This window comes from Eubalaena glacialis, chromosome 16 (assembly GCF_028564815.1).
Source record: "Eubalaena glacialis isolate mEubGla1 chromosome 16, mEubGla1.1.hap2.+ XY, whole genome shotgun sequence".
Lineage (NCBI taxonomy): Eukaryota > Metazoa > Chordata > Mammalia > Artiodactyla > Balaenidae > Eubalaena > Eubalaena glacialis.
Genome location: NC_083731.1, coordinates 78,339,434 through 78,359,462, shown reverse-complemented (window position 1 = coordinate 78,359,462; position 20,029 = coordinate 78,339,434). Strand labels below are relative to the sequence as shown.

Below are 20,029 nucleotides of genomic sequence, written 5' to 3'. Positions count from 1 at the left end.
TGTAAAATCTTGAAAATAACTTCCCTCTCACTTCAACTGATGCAAGGAAAGGAATGGTGATTTTACAGGATCTGACTGCCAACATACCTCCCTGGGAAAGTGCAGGCTAGTGAAACTGAGGGCTAGTTCACTTACTATTTATTTTCAAGCCTTCTACAATATGCCACGAGCTTTGAGGACAGGGACTAATTTAAATGTAAAGCTATTTACTAGCATGCTGGTACACAGAAGTAGGCTTTCAACGTTATTCATATTCTGAATGTGCCAGAAGTGTTATTAATTAAACTATAAAGTAGAACACATCTTTTAGCTATTTAAAATGTAAAGGTATTGTTGCTTAAGAGTGTCTTGACAGTCACATTTCCAAACAGTGCAAGGATATCCTCAAGCAAGGTTACCTATACCAATCACCTCCTACGTTTTGAACATACAAATATGAGAATGTAAGATTCTCTAGCAGTGAATCTACGGGGTCCTAAAGGAACTCTTCTGCTTAGGATTCCATTGTGAGGAATTCTTCCAAGTCCTCCCCCTACCCAGTGGAGGAATACTGAGATATTCCCAATTCCTGGCACAAGCCCATGCTCCATGGATGTCTACTGATCTAACAAATCTATGAGAACTCAATATTAGAGGGCATGTGAATTAAACAGCTAAAGCAGGACCATCTCAATAGAACCCACGTGAAATTCTTGATCCAATTTGGCAAAACCAAAGGCGAATCTGTGGATAGCCTGCTCAGCTGACAGACACTGGCACAGGTCTTTGTTTCTATGCCAACGGTCAACAATGGGCACCGCACAATAAAATAATGGGATTAGGTTCAATTTCTTCCACCTGAAAGTATACCAGAGGCATCAATACACGATATTCTTAGGTCCTTTCTTTTCCTATACGGTTTAATAACTGTTGCCAAGAGCAAAAAAAAAAAAAAAGTTTAATAAATAGACATACTTTTTAAATACACAGTGGCTAAGTCTACCAATTCGCCATGAAATTTAAACAAAGGAGAAAAGGAATTTTTGCTATAAAAGAAAATGATGTTCCCAACCAAGAAATGGCCAACATGCCCTTTATTCCTTTCCCAGCACACCAATCCCAGAAAAGGCCTGAGAAATACATAATTTTATTTTTTCCTAGGGCTATATCATCAACCAGTGACAAAAATGAACATTCTATTGCTTCTCCGTATGCCACTTACTTCTAGAGCTTATTATTTTCTTTCCCAATTTGGAGCTATGATCCCAGAGATTAAAAAAGCCCCTGATGATGAGCTCCCGGGCACTGTGTGGCTGTTTGCAAAGTCACGTCTGCCCTACGTGGTGTGCAGCCATGGGCAGCAGACAGATGAATTCAGCAGGCTACATCTCCCCAGTCTCTTAGCCTCCCAGGCCGCACTGTAAGAGAACCACTCCAGTTCTGATTACTAGGTGACCACTGCACACCAGTTTACCCCTCCACTGTAGTTCTCAACAGCTGAGTATGTGATACATAAGACTCTTGGCCACTAAATTCCTAGATATACTAGCTAGAAATTATTTTCAAAAGTTGCCCCTCCACTTCCTGCACGCATTAAAAATTTCCCCGTGTTTTTCTGGACATCTTCCATGTTGAGAATTTTCTCATGCATAGGGACTCTGCCTGACAACGGTTGGAGATCTAAAACCAACTCTCGCTTAGTGACTTTCAATCCTCCCCATGGAAGATATCCAGAGGGACCATGAGGAAAATATTAAATTTGTATGGCCTATCGAGGGGAGCATGCAGATAACTTCCAACAGCATGCATATGGACCCTGAGGCAACCATGTACATTAAGCCCTTCATCAGGATCAGCATTTCCATGGTTATCCTTCAGCCTTCCCTGCATCTCTTAACTTTCATTTATTCTCCAAACAGGAAGTCATCCATCATTACAGGAAGTCATCCATCGTCCACACACAGGCAGCCCACTGAGGCCAGATCGCACGGGGCACACTCTTCATGCTAATGGACTGGCTGCTATCCAGAACTTTGTTGATGGCAATCGTACCTTGCCATCTGATGTTAATACTGACATTGAGAAGATGCAAATAAAACTGCTAAGTCAGCTAAAATTAATGTTTAAGTCCATCTACTGAGTGACAGCCTGGGTTTATCATCTTTAGGTCTTTGGATTCCGGTGCTCCATTCGTACTGTCCAGTCGCCTGATCTGTGCTTCCCCAACTTTGATATGAATGTGGATCGTGTGAGGATCTTGTTAAAATGCAGGTTCTGATTCAGTAGTAGGTCTAGGGTGGGGCCTGAGCATCTGTATTTCTACAAGCTCTCCAGTGGCATTACTGCTGCTGTCTTCCGACTCCTCTTGGTAACAAGGTTTTAAAGAACATGGGTGGAATATATACCTGAGCATACAGGACTTTCTACAACTTATTTCGTTGTATAACTAGTTACCAGTTCCCATAGTATTACTATGGAAAAGCATCAGGGGTAAAATGTCTCTTTTTTTTTTTTCAAGATAACGCTTACCTTGAATTGTTTTCTTCCTAGGAGATTGTTTTTAAATAAAATATTGATTTTATCTTACTACCTGCCAAGATAAGTTTAGTTTATGGTTTTCCAAGTAGAGAAAAAGAAAGAGTAGAAAGATCTCTCCAAGAGACCCTCCTAGTCCTATATTTATGTGATTCTACTTATCAGAATCTGAGCCACAAGTTAAAATCAAGAAACATCATTTAATAAATATTAAGCATCTAATAAGGGTAGCCAAGAATATAGAAGTCCATCTAGTACTGTCTTCTTTCTCCAGGACGTTCTGGTCTTAGGCAAGTTCACAAACAGTTATAACACAAGCAGACGTGATTAGGCACAGAAAGAGAATTACCTGGTGTTTTTCCCTCAGGGAGAGACTTGTAAAGCATCACGGTGACTGAGCTCCAACTAACCTAAAAAGTCTAAATTATCTGGTATTTATGTAACAATACTAGACTTATTTAATCAGACAGGTTTTGAAATGTGATAATCATTTTTTTCCATGAAGATTCCCAGCAGAGCGAATGAATTCTGAGACACTTTTAACCTCCAATAACTGACTACATTGAATAACATCTCAAGAGTCACTACTCCACATGATGTCTGCCTCTCAATCTGCCTTTAGAACTCTATAACTCAGCCATAAGTCAGAACTCAGCCAGGAGATGGTCCGCTGATGAGTTACTAGAGAAGAAAGCACGCTGGACAACTTGCCTTCCAAGGATCTTATACTGGGCAATAAAATAACACAATTAGAGAAGGAATGACTTTATAATTTCAAGACATTTCCCACATGAATGTACACAGTAGCATGTGAGATTACAAGCAAGAAACCAAATTGGATTCAGAGTAGGATCTGAATTGTTTTTTAAAGAAAAAAGCAAAAAACAGGCCAAAATATTAACAAGAGCCATCTTGTCAATGAGACTGCTGGTCATTTTAATTTATCTTAATATTTTCTCATTTGCTCCAAAATTCTTTACAACAATTATACATTAATCTTACCATGGAAAAAGCCAATTAGAACATAAATCTCCCATCTGTCCTTCTGTTTCTATGGCATGTTGTTTATAACACAGTTCAGGTTTAAAATTGGATTTTAAGATTTCCATTTAATTTCTGAAACTGCCTTCTTTCATTTAATTTAGTTTCAAGGATTTAAACTAATCAGAAAAATTTGCTGCAACATACTGTACTCAGCATCACAAACGCCCTTGAACACTGCAGGTTTGTGTCTGTGCAACAGTTGGGCCAGATGCTCTTCATGCCAATCTCTTATTTGCCTATCACCAATTTTTAAATCCATAAAATGTATTAATTAGCTCTCCTCTCTATGCACTGGATGGCAGAGGCAATGTCAGGAAGATTTTGAGCAATTCTCCTGACTCAGATGGTGAAAATTCTCTAGCAGAATATCTATTGTTTCCCCACGGGATAAAAGTTCTTTCAATTGAGGAACTGCTCTAAAATTAGCAGATGAGTTTTTGTTTAATTATCCTAGAGCCTTTAATGAAGCAGGTGTCCGAGCTAGAAAACAAGCGCCATAATGAGCCGCTTACAATCTGCGGTTTCAGGGCAGAGAGCACCACTAGCACTGAGGGCTACACACAAGCACAGCCCAGGGTGACCCATCAGCTCCTAAATGGCCTTGACCTGTGCTTTGCAGAACACTGGAAGCAATGTGTTAATACCAAAGGTGTAGGTCATGCAAACCGGTCAAAGGTCCAGTCATTTAGTCATTCAATCATTTCTTGAACCAGCATTTACCAGGTCAGGCCCTAGAGATTCAGAGGCCAATAGGACACCTTCCCTAGCCTCATCCTATAAATTCTGAAGGGGGAGGCAGGCACATCATCTGTCAATAGGCCAGCATAATGAAGAATTGTGGGGTCATCTACAAAGGACTGAACAGAGCCCCAGGAGCGGGGGCTGTCAGTTCTACACGGGGAAGTCAGGAAATGTTTCACAGAGAGGCCACCTTTGAATTAATCTTGAGAAAGAAACAGGTTCTTGCTTTGCAGAGCTGTGGTGATGATTCAATGAGATGGATAGACACGTGGTAACTAGCCCATGGCACCGGGCACAGAGAAGGTGTTCAACCAATCACAGTAATAATAATGTTACTATTACTATATTAGTGTAGTCATTTGTAAAAAAGTTACCCTTAAGAAATGACTGGTACAATTAAAGAAGAAAGTGAAGAAAATAATATCTAGGCTACATTCACAACTGATTGACAATAAATGGAATGACAAAAATATAATCATTAGTCGTTTAGCTACAATACAGACAACAGAAACAATGCAAAATGACCAATTCTACATTGACAGTATTCTACAACTACGTGTCCTGTACTTTTAGGAAAGCCTGGAACTTGAAGACAGCAGGGAGAAGGACTAATAGTTATAGAGAACCTACCATATATCAAGCCAGGGCCTTTATGTACATATCTTCTCAATTAATCATCCCACCAACACTATGAGGTATGCTTTTTTATTGCCATTTCAAAGAGAAAACTGAGATTCAGAGAGTCTGACTTGCCAAAGGCCACACAGCTAATGCGCGATAAAGTCAGGATTTGATCTTATAAGCATCTCATTTCAATTTCCACGCTCTTTTCATTATACCACGGAGCACTTTCATGTGAAAAGACACATTTACAAAGGTAGATATGATTAGTAATTATCAAAGGGTAATTTTAAATAGTGAGTTTCCTCAACACATTTAAAATATGATTGTTTTTCAAAAACAAAAAACAATTTACCCTTAGCTTTTCAGGTTTAAGAACTACCAATAGTTCAGTGCCTACCACAGTGCTAAATTTGTCACACAGATTGTTTCATTTAATCCTCATGACAACGTATAAAGCAAGCATTATTATCAGTCCCATTACACATGAGAAAACGAAGGAGTATCAGAGAATTAAACTTCCCAGTGGGAAGGCAGATTTCACTGTGACCAGGGGGAGAGGACAGACTTGACCCCAAGTCTATCAGTTTAAAACCATGTGTTTGAAACTCATCTATAAAAACTAGTGTTTCTCTTCTGTACTATATCACTGCACATATCAATACCTATGCTTACATTACAACAGATGTAAGTAAATTTCCTCATTACAAGTAAATTCAATATATAGGATTTTTAAACTTCATCACTTAAGTGGGGAACTAAGGTTTCCAGGCCTGAATGAGAAACTGGATCAAGCTAGATTTTTCAGACTGAAATCTGAGCTCAGGCCCAGCTGACGTGAAAGTCCAAGTTTGTTCCTCATTCCAACGTGCTCCCTCAGGGCAGAGGAAGCTCACAGGCCAAATCAGGCTCCCAGCCTTTGTAAAAGCAGAAGTCAGAACTAGGAGATGATCCCAAAGCCCCCGACTGGTGAAAGTGCCCCAGCACCCTCAGCCCAGCAGAGGGAGGGTTTCAGCACATCTTCAGTTCAACAGGGGGCCACTGGGGAACTCAGAATTCATTTGACAGCAAATTAGAATTCAATTTCCAGAAAACTGACTTTTGCTGAGACCAATCGAAGCCTTAAAATATACACCACTGCAGGCACCCATAATTAATTACACTGTCAGAGGCGCTAAGGCTGGAAGACAAGGACTTAACTTTTCCCGATTTGGGGGAATTAAAAGCTACCTAAGGACAGGTGTAGCTGATAAATCCTGAGTATCAACCAAAGCTATATAATGTAAAATAGCACACTCCATTCTGGGCACTTTAATTCCCGAAGTGAAGTATCATAATGATTCTTAAGCTCCTTTTTCTCTGAAAACAGCTAAGATTTTCCAGCAATTCTGAGCTCTGGCAAATCGTGAGAATGGCTGAACATGTGCTCTGAGCGTCTGCAGGAAATTTTAATTTGACATTTTAAAATGAAAGCTAAATTATTTGTATCAACTGTTTTTCACATCAGTTGCAAACAAAACTAAGAGGTGTTACATGCACTTTCACAACATAAATATACCAAATCGTAATAGTAAAAATCTGATACCAAGAATAAAGGTTTTAAATGTTTAAAGAACTTACAGCTGTCACAGAAGTTTTAATTTAAACACACACACACAAATCATTGTTACCAACAGCTACAGAAAAATCCTTTTCCAGTCCAACCAAACCCTTTCACATCCTAAATTCCTTCTTTTTCATTCGGAAACCTTTGGTTTTCACATTTTCTACACTCATTAATTGCTACAGCCAAGGTCAGATGTGGTAGTAATATGTACCACTTCTTTAACTTGCATGGAGAACTATTCTAAGCTCTCTAAACTCAAGCGTGAACCAAATTATTTTTACTTCAGATTAGAATTAGGTATTAAAAACCAAAAGGAAAAAAACCAAAGGCCATTTTGTGACCTCTGATTGATAAATTCCTATGGATGGTATCACCATTTCCTGCATTCCAATAAACTCATAAACTAACTACCTAAAATAAACGGCTGCAATTATTATGACTCATTTATAAGCATATTTTGAGCTTTATGTTTGTAACAGGTGAGGGGACCAATGATCAAAAGATACTGAGAAGACATATTAATTGACTAATATATTGACAGCAACTGGGATTTCCTTTACAAAGCAGCTGCTTTAGTCAGAATGTTTGTGTCCCCCAAAACCTCATATGTTGAAACCTAACCCCCAAGGTGACCGTATTAGGAGGGAGGGTGCTTTGGGAGGTGATTAGGTCATGTGGGTGAAGCTCTCATGAATGGGATTAGTGCCCTTATAAAAGAGACCCCACAAAGCTCCCTAGCCCCTTCTGCCATGTGAGAACACTGCAAAACCAGAAAGTGGGCTCTCATCAGACCAAATATGCTGGCACCTTGATACTGGACTTCCAGCCTGCAGGACTGGAAGAAATAAATTTATTTTGTATATAAGCCACCCAGTCTGTGGTATTTTGTTATTACAGCCCTAATGGACTAAGAGGGCAGCTATGATGCCTGTTCTCAGTTTACCATCTAAATCAGTTTATGAGTACCTTTACTTTAGCTGAGTTAGTCCCAGTGTTTTTCCATATTACAAAGACAATAAGTTGTTTGCTCACGCTAGCTTGCAGCAGTGGTGGATTTTACAAAGTGCATGACCTATGTGAAACATCTATAAGATAAAAATACAATACCCCTGAGTGAGTTTTTCCTCTGATACTAAAGTATATTGTTATTTTATATAGGTCTTCAACGTCAAAGAGTAGATAAGATGGGATGTGCATACATCTTCTACTTAAAGAGCAAACTGGTTTCTCATGACTTATACTTCAGTTGGGAAATGGGGGATCGTTGGGAAGTGCCTTATCTATGATCTGCACAGTATAAATTGCCTGCTTAGGCACTAAGTGTTCTAAGACTTGCTGTTGTTTATGTTTCTAAGCAAGGATCCAGTAATCACAGATGCTGAAGACTAAGCAGTTCAACACAGCCTGATTAGCTGTTGCAAAAAAGGAATCAGGAGATATGCAAGTGTATCTTTTCAGCAAATCTTGTACCTTTTGGGCTTATTTTAATCATTTAAAAATGAGTCACACTCCAAATGACCTCTGGGAGTAGCTTCCTAGTAGGGTGAGTGAATAACCCACAGAAAAATTCCAGCACCCAGAGCCTGGACCGGGACGAGAGGAAAAAACTCTCACACCCTGCAGAGCCACCCCTGAGCATGGAAAGGGGATATGATTTTAACCTTCAACTAGAAAATGCCCTCTGTCCGTCTTTGGGGGCCCTTAATCAGTGCTCAGATAAATAATGCATCACTGAAAATAAGACGCGGCAAGAGCCTTGACCTCCTAAGCATGCCGGCAAAAGTGTCTGATCACCTGGTGAGCAGAGGCCCCCGACAGGTGTGAGGAGGGGGCAGCAAGGTTGCGAGAACCTTTAACCGAAGCTTCAATGCCACTGGATAAAGAATGGAGTTGAAATAATTAGAAAAGGTTCACTCACGAACAGCCTGCTCATGAACCACAACAGCCATCCAGGGAAACTGCACGTTCCTGCAAAATGTCTTCTACATGGTGCAGCACTTTCAATATGTTGATTTCCTCATCTCAGTCAAAACACCTCAGAAAAGCGCTGTATAATGACCTCATAGGTTAGGGCTTAAAGCAAAGCCAAGAGGCCGATGAGAAAGGAGGACGAGTGATAAGAGCATGTGGTCCACGTCCTCCAGCGCCCATCTCTGGGTACCATATGTAACAGCCGGCACGGGCTTGCACTGTTCCACTGTCAGAAATCCCAGAGTCACCAGTTTCCTTGCCATGGATACATCTGCAGGCTGCCCAAAGGCAATCTGAAAAGCCATTCCTGCTTGTATAGCTTCCCCTCTACCCATTCATCCAAAGCACTCAAACTATTAATTATTTAAACAATTCTATTTCCTCAATACAAAAAATTACCTTTAAAAGCTTTATTGGACTTTGGATTTTAATACAAGGGCTCAGTTATACGATTGAAAAAAAAAAGGGGGCAGGCAAGTGATCTTAAGGGTGATGTCCTGTGGACAGCACGTGGACCCTGATGCCACAATGGGCTGGGTAAGATGGTGGCAGCACAGGGTGCCACCCTCCTATGGCAGAGCGTCACGTAACAGGAGGGCTTGGAGGGAAGTGATTTTTTTCTCAGAGGCTTAGCAAGCCTTGGTCACAGCCCAGGCTGTCAAAGAATCCCTCTCACAAATGGCTTATGGGGGCAGATTTCTCTTTTGAACAGAAATGATTCTAAAGACTCCCGGGGTCCATGAGGAAGGAATCTTTGCTCCTACTGGCAACTCAAGCAGAAAGTCTTTATATTCTTTCCACTTTACCATTCAGTTCCTCTGCAGCTTTTCACCACTCCTGCTATGAAGAGAATATGCCACAATGGAGGCAATGCCACGAAGGCGACCTGAATCAGCTCCACGAGAAAACAGCTGAATACAATAGTCAGCGGGATGACTGCAGGGGAAAAACTCATGGCAGAAAACCTTCAGATGATATTCCTTGTACAAATTACTGACTCGAAAATTCTTTTTCCGTACATTTGCATCTCTTTGGTGTTTTACTATAATCTGCTGTGTACAGAGGTCATGACCACAAGCTCTGGAGAGAGACTGGTTCAAATTCCAACTCTGCCGTTTATATCTGTGTGGCCTTGGACATGTTTTATTATTAACAAGTTCTGTGTCTTAATAGCCTCATCTGTTAAGCGCGGATAATAACTGAGCTGTTAGGGTTAAACAAGCTACTACATGCAAAACATTTAGAATAATGCTCAATAAAGCTACGGTCGTTATTACTATAGTTCCAAATTGCTTTCACTTATTTACCAGAATTGCTCCCACAAGCACCCAGTGAAATAGTGGTGATCATCTCATCCATGTTTTTCTTATGAGTATAGTGAGACTCAGTTAAGTGATTCGCGAAATATGTAAAAAACCTGCGGCTGAGCCAAGATTTGAATCCTGGTCTTTTGACATTAAACCTCAGATTCTTTTCCATTACTCTGCATTATTTACATGTAAACCACAGCAAAAATGAAACCAAGAAGGACCCTGCAGGGCCTCTTGGGGACAGACCCCTGTGTCCCCTGCCTCTTGTTTTTAGAAAAGCTTTAGCCTCCTAGGTCTTCTGCAAGTTCCAAAGGGAATTTAATCAGAGAGGTGAGAAAAAGCAGAAACAAAGGAAGACAACCAAGCAAGACAAAATAACAACAAAATAACAATAATTTAGCCATAAAACAATGTCACGGACCTTTAGTCCCTCCTCAAGGGCTATAGATAATGACCTGAGCCATATCCTTGAGTTGTTTTGCAGATACTAAAACCTCCACCAGGTTGAAGAAGTTAACTGCATGCTGACCACCAGCACATAGACCCCAGACCAGTTGGAACCAGAAGGTTGTTGATGTTAGTTCCCAAAATACCACCCTGTTACCTCACCACCAACCAATTAGAGGGATGTACATGAGCTGATCATGTACCCTGAGACCTTCTCCCTCACCTTGCCTTTAAAAACATTTCCCTAAAAGCCATGGGGGAGTTCAGGTCTTTTGAGCATGAGCTGCCTGTTCTCCTTGCTTGGCCCTGCAATAAGCGCTACACCTTCCTTCACCACAACCTAATGTCAGTAGATTGGCTTTGCTTCACATCAGGCGATTGGACCTAAATTTGGTTTGCTAACAAAAACAGCCATTATAAAATATAGACACTAGATAAATTCCTAAAAAGACGAAAACCATTGACAGCATCATAATATCTATTCTAGGAATTCATTCTTGGAATAAACAAATGATCAGTTGATGGCAATTTAGCTTACGTAATTAAAGCCGATTTTTTTATTCAGTGTGTAGCAATTTGGAACCCCAAAATTCTGAAGCAAGGTGGGAGGAGGAACATTTATCAATGCATATTCTTTGTTGTAAATTTTACTTTTTATGAAAACACTTAAAATCCCATCTTGAGAAAAATCACAAAAATGCAGAACTGCAAGATGGTTGAGTATTTCATTACAAAGGGAACCACTGAAGGGCTTAAGTGTTTAAATGTGAACCTTGCCATCTTATTGCTGCTATAATTCACAAGGCAGCTGTGGACTTTTTCATCACTGATATATTGGTGACATTCAGGCTACACCCTCTTAGATCTAGAAGACTGGAAATTTCCTCACTAAGAATCCTTATCCACCTGACACTTAGGGGAAGTTTTATGAGACAAGCAAAAGGTAGGTAAATATAAACGAACTGGCATGGCAGATCTTCCTTTTTCTCCTAATGAATTTTATAATTTAGAGCATTTGAATGGATCCCTAGGGGAGGAATTCATCCCTATTTTTTTCATTACTAACACTCTCTAGTATTTGCATCTATTTCTAATTCATAAAGTTTGCATGTGTTAGCCTTCAAGAACGTGGCTGAGTCTTCTATTTAATAAGAAGATCAATCTTTTAATTTATGAATCTAGTTTAGATTTTTAATATATACTCTATATACAAATCATTCAAATTATCCCTCAAAATAGCTTCTAAAAAGCAAGTGGACAGATCCATGTTAAAAACTAAATTTCAAAAAAAAAAAAACAAAAAACTAAATTTCAAGCAAAGATAGTGTACCAAAAACTATAATCTGAAACAAAAAGGCACTGGTAAACTCTGAATGACCAGCAAATTTCTCTGTCCATATATCAGTGTTCTTTTATTCAGCTCACCATCAGGGTTCTGTCAAATCTTTGCATAAGTCCACACAAGACTTCCGTTAAGTTCATCTGAGCAACGCACATTAAAATGTCCACTCACCCAAGTTGACTGATGTACATTCCACAGCAAAGGAAAACCTTTTCATTGTAATTCTGAAATTATGTTTTTGATATAAGATGTATAATATTCTAGAAATATGCCTCTTAAAAGCCACCCAGATGGAAATATTTCATTCCTTGGATATGTACTTAAAAATCTATAAAATGTCAATAAATCTCACTAGTGAACATTACTGACACATAAAACTATGAAATATTATTTAGGTCAAAGAAAGGACTCAGATTTTTCTCTGCTGGTCAGAGTCTACCTCTATACCTCAGTCTTGCTCAAGGTGATAAGACATTACTATATTAACAAATTGAAAACAGATGGCTGAAAAAAGCACCATTATGTTAAGCAATTAATGACTGGAAAAGTAGAAATCTCTGAGTAATCATTTAAGCTTCACAGGTCTATATTTGTACTTGATTTCAGTGGTTAATCCTGTGCTAACTCTATCCTTGAACTGGTTTGAGGGCAACAGTTACGTATGCACTGACTAAATGACCCAAGTCCCTCAACATCAGTAAAATGTATGTTTCAGGTCCCCACCATATGCCGCACAAATCCCCCAACTCCCTGGTTCTTGCCCGTAAAGTCAAGGTCACAGCACGATACCTCCCTTACCTGCTTCCCATCCAGGGTGTAGAGGCGTTTCACCACTCCCGAGTCCAGCTTGATGGCATCAGTGATGTCAGTGAGAACCTGTTCAAAGGAGTGAGCCGTCTTCTTGTTCAGCAGAATCCTGACAGCTTTCCGCGGCTTCACTCCACTTCTGATGATGGTGACCAGCTTGGGCCGAATGAAATCCTTATTCTCCCGCACCTCCGAAGGGCTCCCTTTGGCGGTGGCCAGCGAGGACACCGCCCGCGAAGCAGAGGTGGTCTTGACGTTCACGGACCAGTTGGGGTTCACGTTCTTGGTGTACTCGAGCTTCTTGAAGGGCTCTATTGAGCCACACACATAACTCTCTCCTAAGGAGGAGAGAAGCATATTTAAATTTACACTCAGGTAAATTCAATTCCTTTTTCCTACTCTCTGAATTTTCCTTTTCTACTTAGAAGCAAGTGCTACTTGTGACGTTTTAAACAATGGGGGTATGATAAATAATTAATGAAAAAGAATTTTGTCTTCTTTTTTAAAAAATTTCTATTGGAGTACAGTTGATTTCCAGATTTTTGACTTCTAATCTGGTTCTGTCAGCAACAGATTGGTATTCTGGGGGGAAAAAAAATCACCATTCTTCCCTTTCTTCATCTTCAGTTTGGTGATAGTAATCCCAATACTGAATAGCCCTCAGAGAGATATGAAATTGAATTCAAAATAGAAACTACTTGGGGGGATTTAGTTATATTTATACTTGCAGAAAACTTCAAAATCGGAGGCACCTACATTTGCCACCTGAGATAATTTAAAAACTGAAAATGGATCAGAAAACAGCTTCTAAAAATAGCTGTGTAATTTATTTTTGATGGGAGTGTTTGGTTAACATTTTGTAAAGTCAAGTAAAATTCCAAAAGTAAGCAGAATAACTCCTTTCCTTTTCTTCCGTCTTCACAGGGCCAAGCACAGTGATCCACACACACGTCATACTTGTTTATAGACAAAAAGTTTTGAGAGTCGTCAACTTACAAACTTCATAAACTGACTTTAAAATAAATATAATTATATAAGATGAAAAAGAGCTGAGGATCTAATGTACAGCATGGTGACTACAGTTGATAACACTGTATATTTGATATATATTTCAACATAGTATAATTGAAATTCGCTAAGAGAATAGAACTTGAATGTTCTCACTAAAGAAGAAAAGGAAAAAAAAGAAAAATATTTGAGTTGACGAATGTGTCAACTAGATAGGAGGAATCCTTCATATATATATGCAGAATTGTCATAAGGTACACTTTATATATCTTACAATTTTATTTGTCAATTATAATCCAATAAAGCTGAAAAAAAAGAAAATAAATATACAAAATTAAATTTTTTATTAAAAATGATTCCTTAACAGAGAATCATTTAATGAAGATACTCAAACTATTTTTTTTTGCAGGGTCTTCTACTGCCTTGTTCTCTGATATATGCCCAGCACACAGGACAGACCAGTGCCTGGCACCTTGGGGTACCCAATGTTTGTCGAATGAATAAAAGAATTACGGGGCTTCCCTGGTGGCGCAGTGGTTGAGAATCTGCCTTGCAATGCAGGGGACACGGGTTCGGGCCCTGGTCTGGGAAGATCCCACATGCCGCGGAGCAACTAGGCCCGTGAGCCACAACTACTGAGCCTGCGCGTCTGGAGCCTGTGCTCCGCACCAAGAGAGGCCGCGATAATGGGAGGCCCGCGCACCGCGATGAAGAGTGGCCCCCACTTGCCACAACTAGAGAAAGCCCTCGCACAGAAACGAAGACCCAACACAGCCATAAAATAAATAAATAAAAAAAATAAAAAAAAAAGAATTACGGATACTCAGACTATTAAATAGATATGGATCACATAAAAAAGAAGGTAACACATGTAACATTAGTCATTATAAAATGATTAATCCTGCATACACATTTCATAAACTTAGGTCAAAGCATTTTGAAATTAAAGATCTCATAATGGCTTTTTTTCTGTGTTAGTAAGTCTTTATAACTGGGAATAGGTAAAAATGCTAAAAAGCCTTCATAATTGCAGGTAAAGTAACCTAGGACTAATCCTACACAGCCCATTTACTTTTATCTAAATCCTTGTCCCATTTTTAAATTAATAGTGCAAATATCCAAGGCCATGGAATAGGTATTCACATAAAAATAACTGAACCAGGGTTTCAGAAATAGAAAAGCACAATTATACATGTTATCAAACATTTACTTTGCCAATGTTTTTAAAACATATTCCAATCTGTGTTTATGCATTATGTCTCACTAGAAGTGGTACAAGTAGTAAGACTAGGGGACGTTTACCAGTTTAGTAAACCCCCTTTCTAGTCACTTAGCAGTTACTACTGGTCCCAACTATGCTTTTCTCAAGATCTATGTGCATGTCAACAACACATCCATGGGGGCTGCAACAAGAGCGGTGTTTCTGAAGGCTTGGTGGAGAGACAATGTGAATGTCATGGTGGGAAAGGAACTGGAACTCTGGGCTCAAGACCTGGCCTCTCAGCGTGTGACTTGGGCACGTCCCCTACTCTTCTCAGTGGTAGTTTATTCACCGGTCAGATGAAGGCTATGCCAGTGGCCACTTTCATCTCACCATTTTTTTGTGACCATCAAATTAGATAGAAAAGGTCAAAGTGATCTCAAATGCAAAACTGCTACACAAGTGAAAATCACCAGAGGATGCATTGCACTAATTGTGCAGTAAACAGGTATTACACTGTAAAGTGTTCACTGTTTCTATGGTTACCAGTAGACCACAGATCCACTCAACTTGGGATCCATCACAATGTGAGGATGCCCCAAGCTCCCCGCAACAAGATACACAGGCCTTAGCTGACAAAACCAGTCTTTGTCAGAATTCTGTGATCACTGGAGATATGCCAGTGTCTGATTATTTGGAAGTTTATATACTAAGATAATAACTTAAATCAAAATAAAAACACAGAGTGGTTTACACTTCAAAAAGGAAAATTTTTAACTTTATGAATAAAAAATAATTTTAAAAGGGAGGAATTTTCAAGTATTCACATAACAGTATGGAATGGGTTTGTTGAAAGAGAAAATAAACACTTTTTTTTACATCTTCTTAGACAAAGCACACTGAAAATTTCTGAAAGCATGACAACTTTGAGAAGATAATGCGGGCTTGGTTCAAGCAACAGCAGTGAGAGGAAACTTGTGTTTTATCAGTGCTTTCACTTTGAAACTTCTCTGTCTCATTTATCAAATTCAAAGACTGGAAAAAATCTTGGGGAAGGGTGTGAGACTCCCAACAAAGATGATACTGTGTTAAGAGGAAAGTGACACTAAAGTGAGAGAAAGGAGTGGCCACCAAATCCAAGATCACACACCATCCAGTGCTGTCATTTAGAATCTATTACATTATTCAGGAATTCAGGAAAAGCCAAGATGGGTTTCCATATGTTAATAAGCTTCTATTAAGTTGTACAAATATATTTACATTAAATCTACTTGACCCTCATTTTGACTACTTTTATTTTAATCATAATTCCGAACTTCTTCCTATCACAAGAGACGCAGCCTCTGTCAAAATGCAGTTAAAGTTGATTGTGTTTTCTGATCTTGTAAAAATTAGCTTTTTGATTAATGTGTTAATATCACTGATAATTGTAAATTAACAAATGTAATTGTTCTGAATGGGAAAAATACATAGCCTTGATTTGGTCAAATGGCTCTGGATAGCCAGGGTTTAATCTCTTCCTTAACTGGGCAGAGAATTAAGAGATAGGTTATATTCTTGATTAGAGAATCATCAATAGGTTTTGTTCAAGACCTGACATGAGGGACTTCCCTGGTGGCCCAGGGGTTGGGAGTCCGCCTGCCAATGCAGGGGACGCGGGTTCGAGCCCTGGTCCGGGAGGATCCCACATGCCGCGGAGCAACTAAGCCCGTGCGCCACAACTACTGAGCCTGTGCTCTAGAGCCCACGAGCCACAACTACTGAGCCTGTGTGCCGCAACTACTGAAGCTCGTACACCTAGAGCCTGTGCTCCACAACAAGAGAAGCCACCGCAATGAGAAGCCCACGCACCGCAACAAAGAGTAGCCCCCGCTCGCCGCAACTAGAGAAAGCCCGCGTGCAGCAACGAAGACCCAACACAACCAAAAATAAAAACAAAATAAAATAAATAAATTTATAAAAAAAAAAAAAAAAAAAAAGACCTGACATGAGGTATGTGTGTTAAAGGCCATTCAAAAATAGCAAGATATTGGGGTGTATGTATCTTTTCGAATTATGGTTTTCCCCGAATATATGCCCAGGAGTGGGATGCATACACCCCAATGTTCACTGCAGCACTATTTAGAATAGCCAAGACATGGAAGCAACCTAAATGTCCAACAACAGAGGAATGGATAAAGAAGATGTGGTATATTTATGTAATGGAATATTACTCAGCCATAAAAAAGAATGATAATGTCATTTGTAGCAACATGGATGGGCCTAGAGATTATCATAGCAAGTAAGCCAAAGACAAATATGATACCACTTATATGTGGAATCTAAAAAAAAATTATACAAATGAACTTATATACAAAACAGAAATAAACCCACAGACATAAAAAACAAGCCTATGGTTACCAAAGGGGATAGGGGTTGGAAGGGATAAATTAGGAGCTTGAGATTAACATATAAACACTGCTATATATAAAATAGATAACCAACAAGGACCTACTGTATAGCACAGAGAACTATACTCAATATTCTGTAATAGCCTATAAGGGAAAAGAATCTGAAAAAGAATAGATATATATGTATGTATAACTGAATCACTTTGCTGTACACCTGAAACTAACACAAAACTGTAAATCAACTATATTTCAATTTAAAAAAATAAATTAATTTAATTTAATTAAATAGCAAGGTAAAGTAAAACTTCTCATTACCATAACATGCTTCCTCTACACACTAAGCCATCCCAGAGTTTCTCGGTATGATTTCTACTACCACAGTGAAATAAAAGTTAATTTATCTAAATCAAAGCATATTTGATTAAAATAGCCCAAAATGTGCTTTGAAACTTTTGGATTATTCACTATAGGTGAAATTAGACAAGGATGGCAAGATGGCAAAGATCATAGATGGTTTAAAGGAAATGGCATAAAAATTTATTTGGAGGTGGAGCTGGAAATCACTAAACATAATGACTTGCTCATTGGTTATCATACTGTCAGTTTTGTTCTAGTTTATTAGAGCCAAACATTTTTATGTTAAGACTGACGCTTAATTTGAAATGTAATACTCTAGGTACCTAAGACACCCCAACAAATAGCAGGAACTGCAGAAGCAGCATCTGTCTGAATTGCTGTGGCATTTACAAAAGCCAAAGAACTAATACTTGCTGTGAAGCAAAGAGAGAAAGAAAACAACAGTTAAAACAAAACAAAAACAAGCAAACAAACAAAAAAGAAGGTAAGAAAATGAAGCATGAAATTATGTCTGGATCCAATCAATACCTCCCAAAATATCAGAATATAGTAACTTTTCCCGGAAAGGCTTAAGTATTTGGGGGACTTTGGAAAACAGAATAATTTCTGTGTAAGCATATTAGATTATTTTAGAGGTATCGAAGAGTCCTTGTTTTTTTTCCAAAAAATCACATGCATTTTTAAGTTATTAGATTTTCTGTTATTCTTTAAAGTATGGAAATAAATTTTCTCTAACAAAGTTTATTACTAAAAAATCTGCAAAGTTAATGTTACTTGGCCACGGGCTCCCATTAAGAAATTAAAGAATTTGCACATAAAAGAAATTCTCTTAGTCACTCTGGACAACTTCCAGTAAAATGGTACCAGCTCCCTGGGTGACCAGGCCTGTGAAGTCAGCTAGGAAGGTATTCCTCCACGAGATCTCATATTAGGAGATACTAGAAGTCTGCCCTGTTTTTCCTCATTGCTAGAGGTTTTTCATTGGCTAAGGGTTGAGACATGTAAATTCCAGCTGTGACATCACTTGACCTCGGTCTGAAAATGACCTAATCTCCATTCTTCACATTATTAAAGCTGCTTGCCCACCACCTATAGGATTCCTTTAAGTTTCAAATGTGGCATATTCAAAAGTGTCTTAAGTGAGGGCTTTGTGTAATATATCTCATTTTTCCAGAGTAAAGACTTTCTTATTGAAAACTCTGGAAATTAAAATTCACTATTGTGAGTTACAGTAAAAGCTGGGAAAGATTCAAATATATATTTAAATCTCTGAAACTGAACTGAGTTAAATTACATGAAAGATATTATTTATGGAATAAAATGTCATAAACTGCCTTCTGGATATTATATTTTATGAGCCTATCTCAGTATACACAGCAACATTTCATAATCTACCTGGAAGGTGCTGGTTTAAGAAGACAATTTTGATAGTGCTATCAAAGGCAAGAAAAAAAGATTCCCAAAGGCACTTATGGATCATTCTTCCATGGAAGTCTTTCATTATATAATAGTACATAAAAATAAGCTTACTGAAAATAAAATGTGAATGCGTATTTCAGGTCTATGGAAAATGTCAACTTCTCAAATTTAAAGCAACAGAAAAATAACATAAAGAAAAAATTGAGGGATCCAATTTTTTTTTTAATTTAAAACTGATATAATTGAAAACTAGAGAAACTAAAATAAGAAGGGGAAAACAAACTGACGACCTATAATACAACAATATAATATAATATTATAATTATTATTAATATAATGTGCAAAGCCTACTATAATTTACAAAAATACAAGGGACTAAAATATGTGACAAAGGATAAAAACAAAATAAAATAGAAATAGAAAATGCCACTAGGGATACTATAAATTGCTATCAATCCTTTTGGAAAGCAACATGGCAAACTGTATTTGGAGCCAGGAAAATGTTTATTCTCATTGTTAAAAATGTTTCCTAAGTAAATAACAGAGCAACAAATAACAACATTGCAACAAGTACAAACATAATTAGCCATGAAATCTAAAAATTTTAAGCAACCTCCTAAATTCTCAGTAACGGGTATAACACCTGAAAAGAATCCTAATCCTAATCCTAATCCTTTGACCTTGTCTTCAAAGAACTTAGAAAGCAAGATGTGTTTATGAAAAGATTCCACCATAAGGTAAGTGATAATTGGTAAATAAGTGGTCCCGGCAATCCTAATTCAGAAGAGAAAAAAAAAAGTCATTTCCCACTTCCCACTGCATGATCAATGAAGAAAAAATGGAATTCATGCTGGCCCTGGAAGTGAGAGTCAGATTTTCATTAGCAGAAAAGAGGACAGCATTTCAGATAAAAATAAAATACTAATATACTGTACTGAACAGTACAGTAAAGGGATAGTCTGATTGATATTAATATGTCTTTCTCAAAAAATAAAAATGGTTCCAGGGGCAAACAAGTTAAGAGTAAGACTGCAGTAGGCAACAAGGTCAAAGTGTTTATGCATGATCAGACCCAGGTTTTAGAAAGACCACACTGGTTGTAGTGTGAAGGCAGGGCTAAAGGTAGGACATGGGGAGACAGAGGTCAAGAAGCTATTTAGAAAGCTATTCTAATAGACCAGGACAGGAGCTGAAGAACTAAAGTTCACACCTCCGCATTAGGAACAGAGAGAAACGGCTGCTCTGAGGAGA

The 20,029-nt window shown here is 38.5% G+C and overlaps 1 protein-coding gene across 5 annotated transcripts in view; it reads right to left on the bottom strand.

Moving 5' to 3' along the window:
- DCLK1 (doublecortin like kinase 1) overlaps positions 1-20,029 on the bottom strand; it is a 335,395-nt gene that overhangs the window by 300,793 nt on the left and 14,573 nt on the right. For all 5 annotated transcript variants that reach the window (XM_061171238.1, XM_061171239.1, XM_061171240.1 and 2 more), the window contains exon 3: positions 12,395-12,741. In XM_061171238.1, the coding sequence (XP_061027221.1) occupies positions 12,395-12,741 (347 nt within the window). The remainder of the gene's footprint in view (positions 1-12,394; positions 12,742-20,029) is intronic.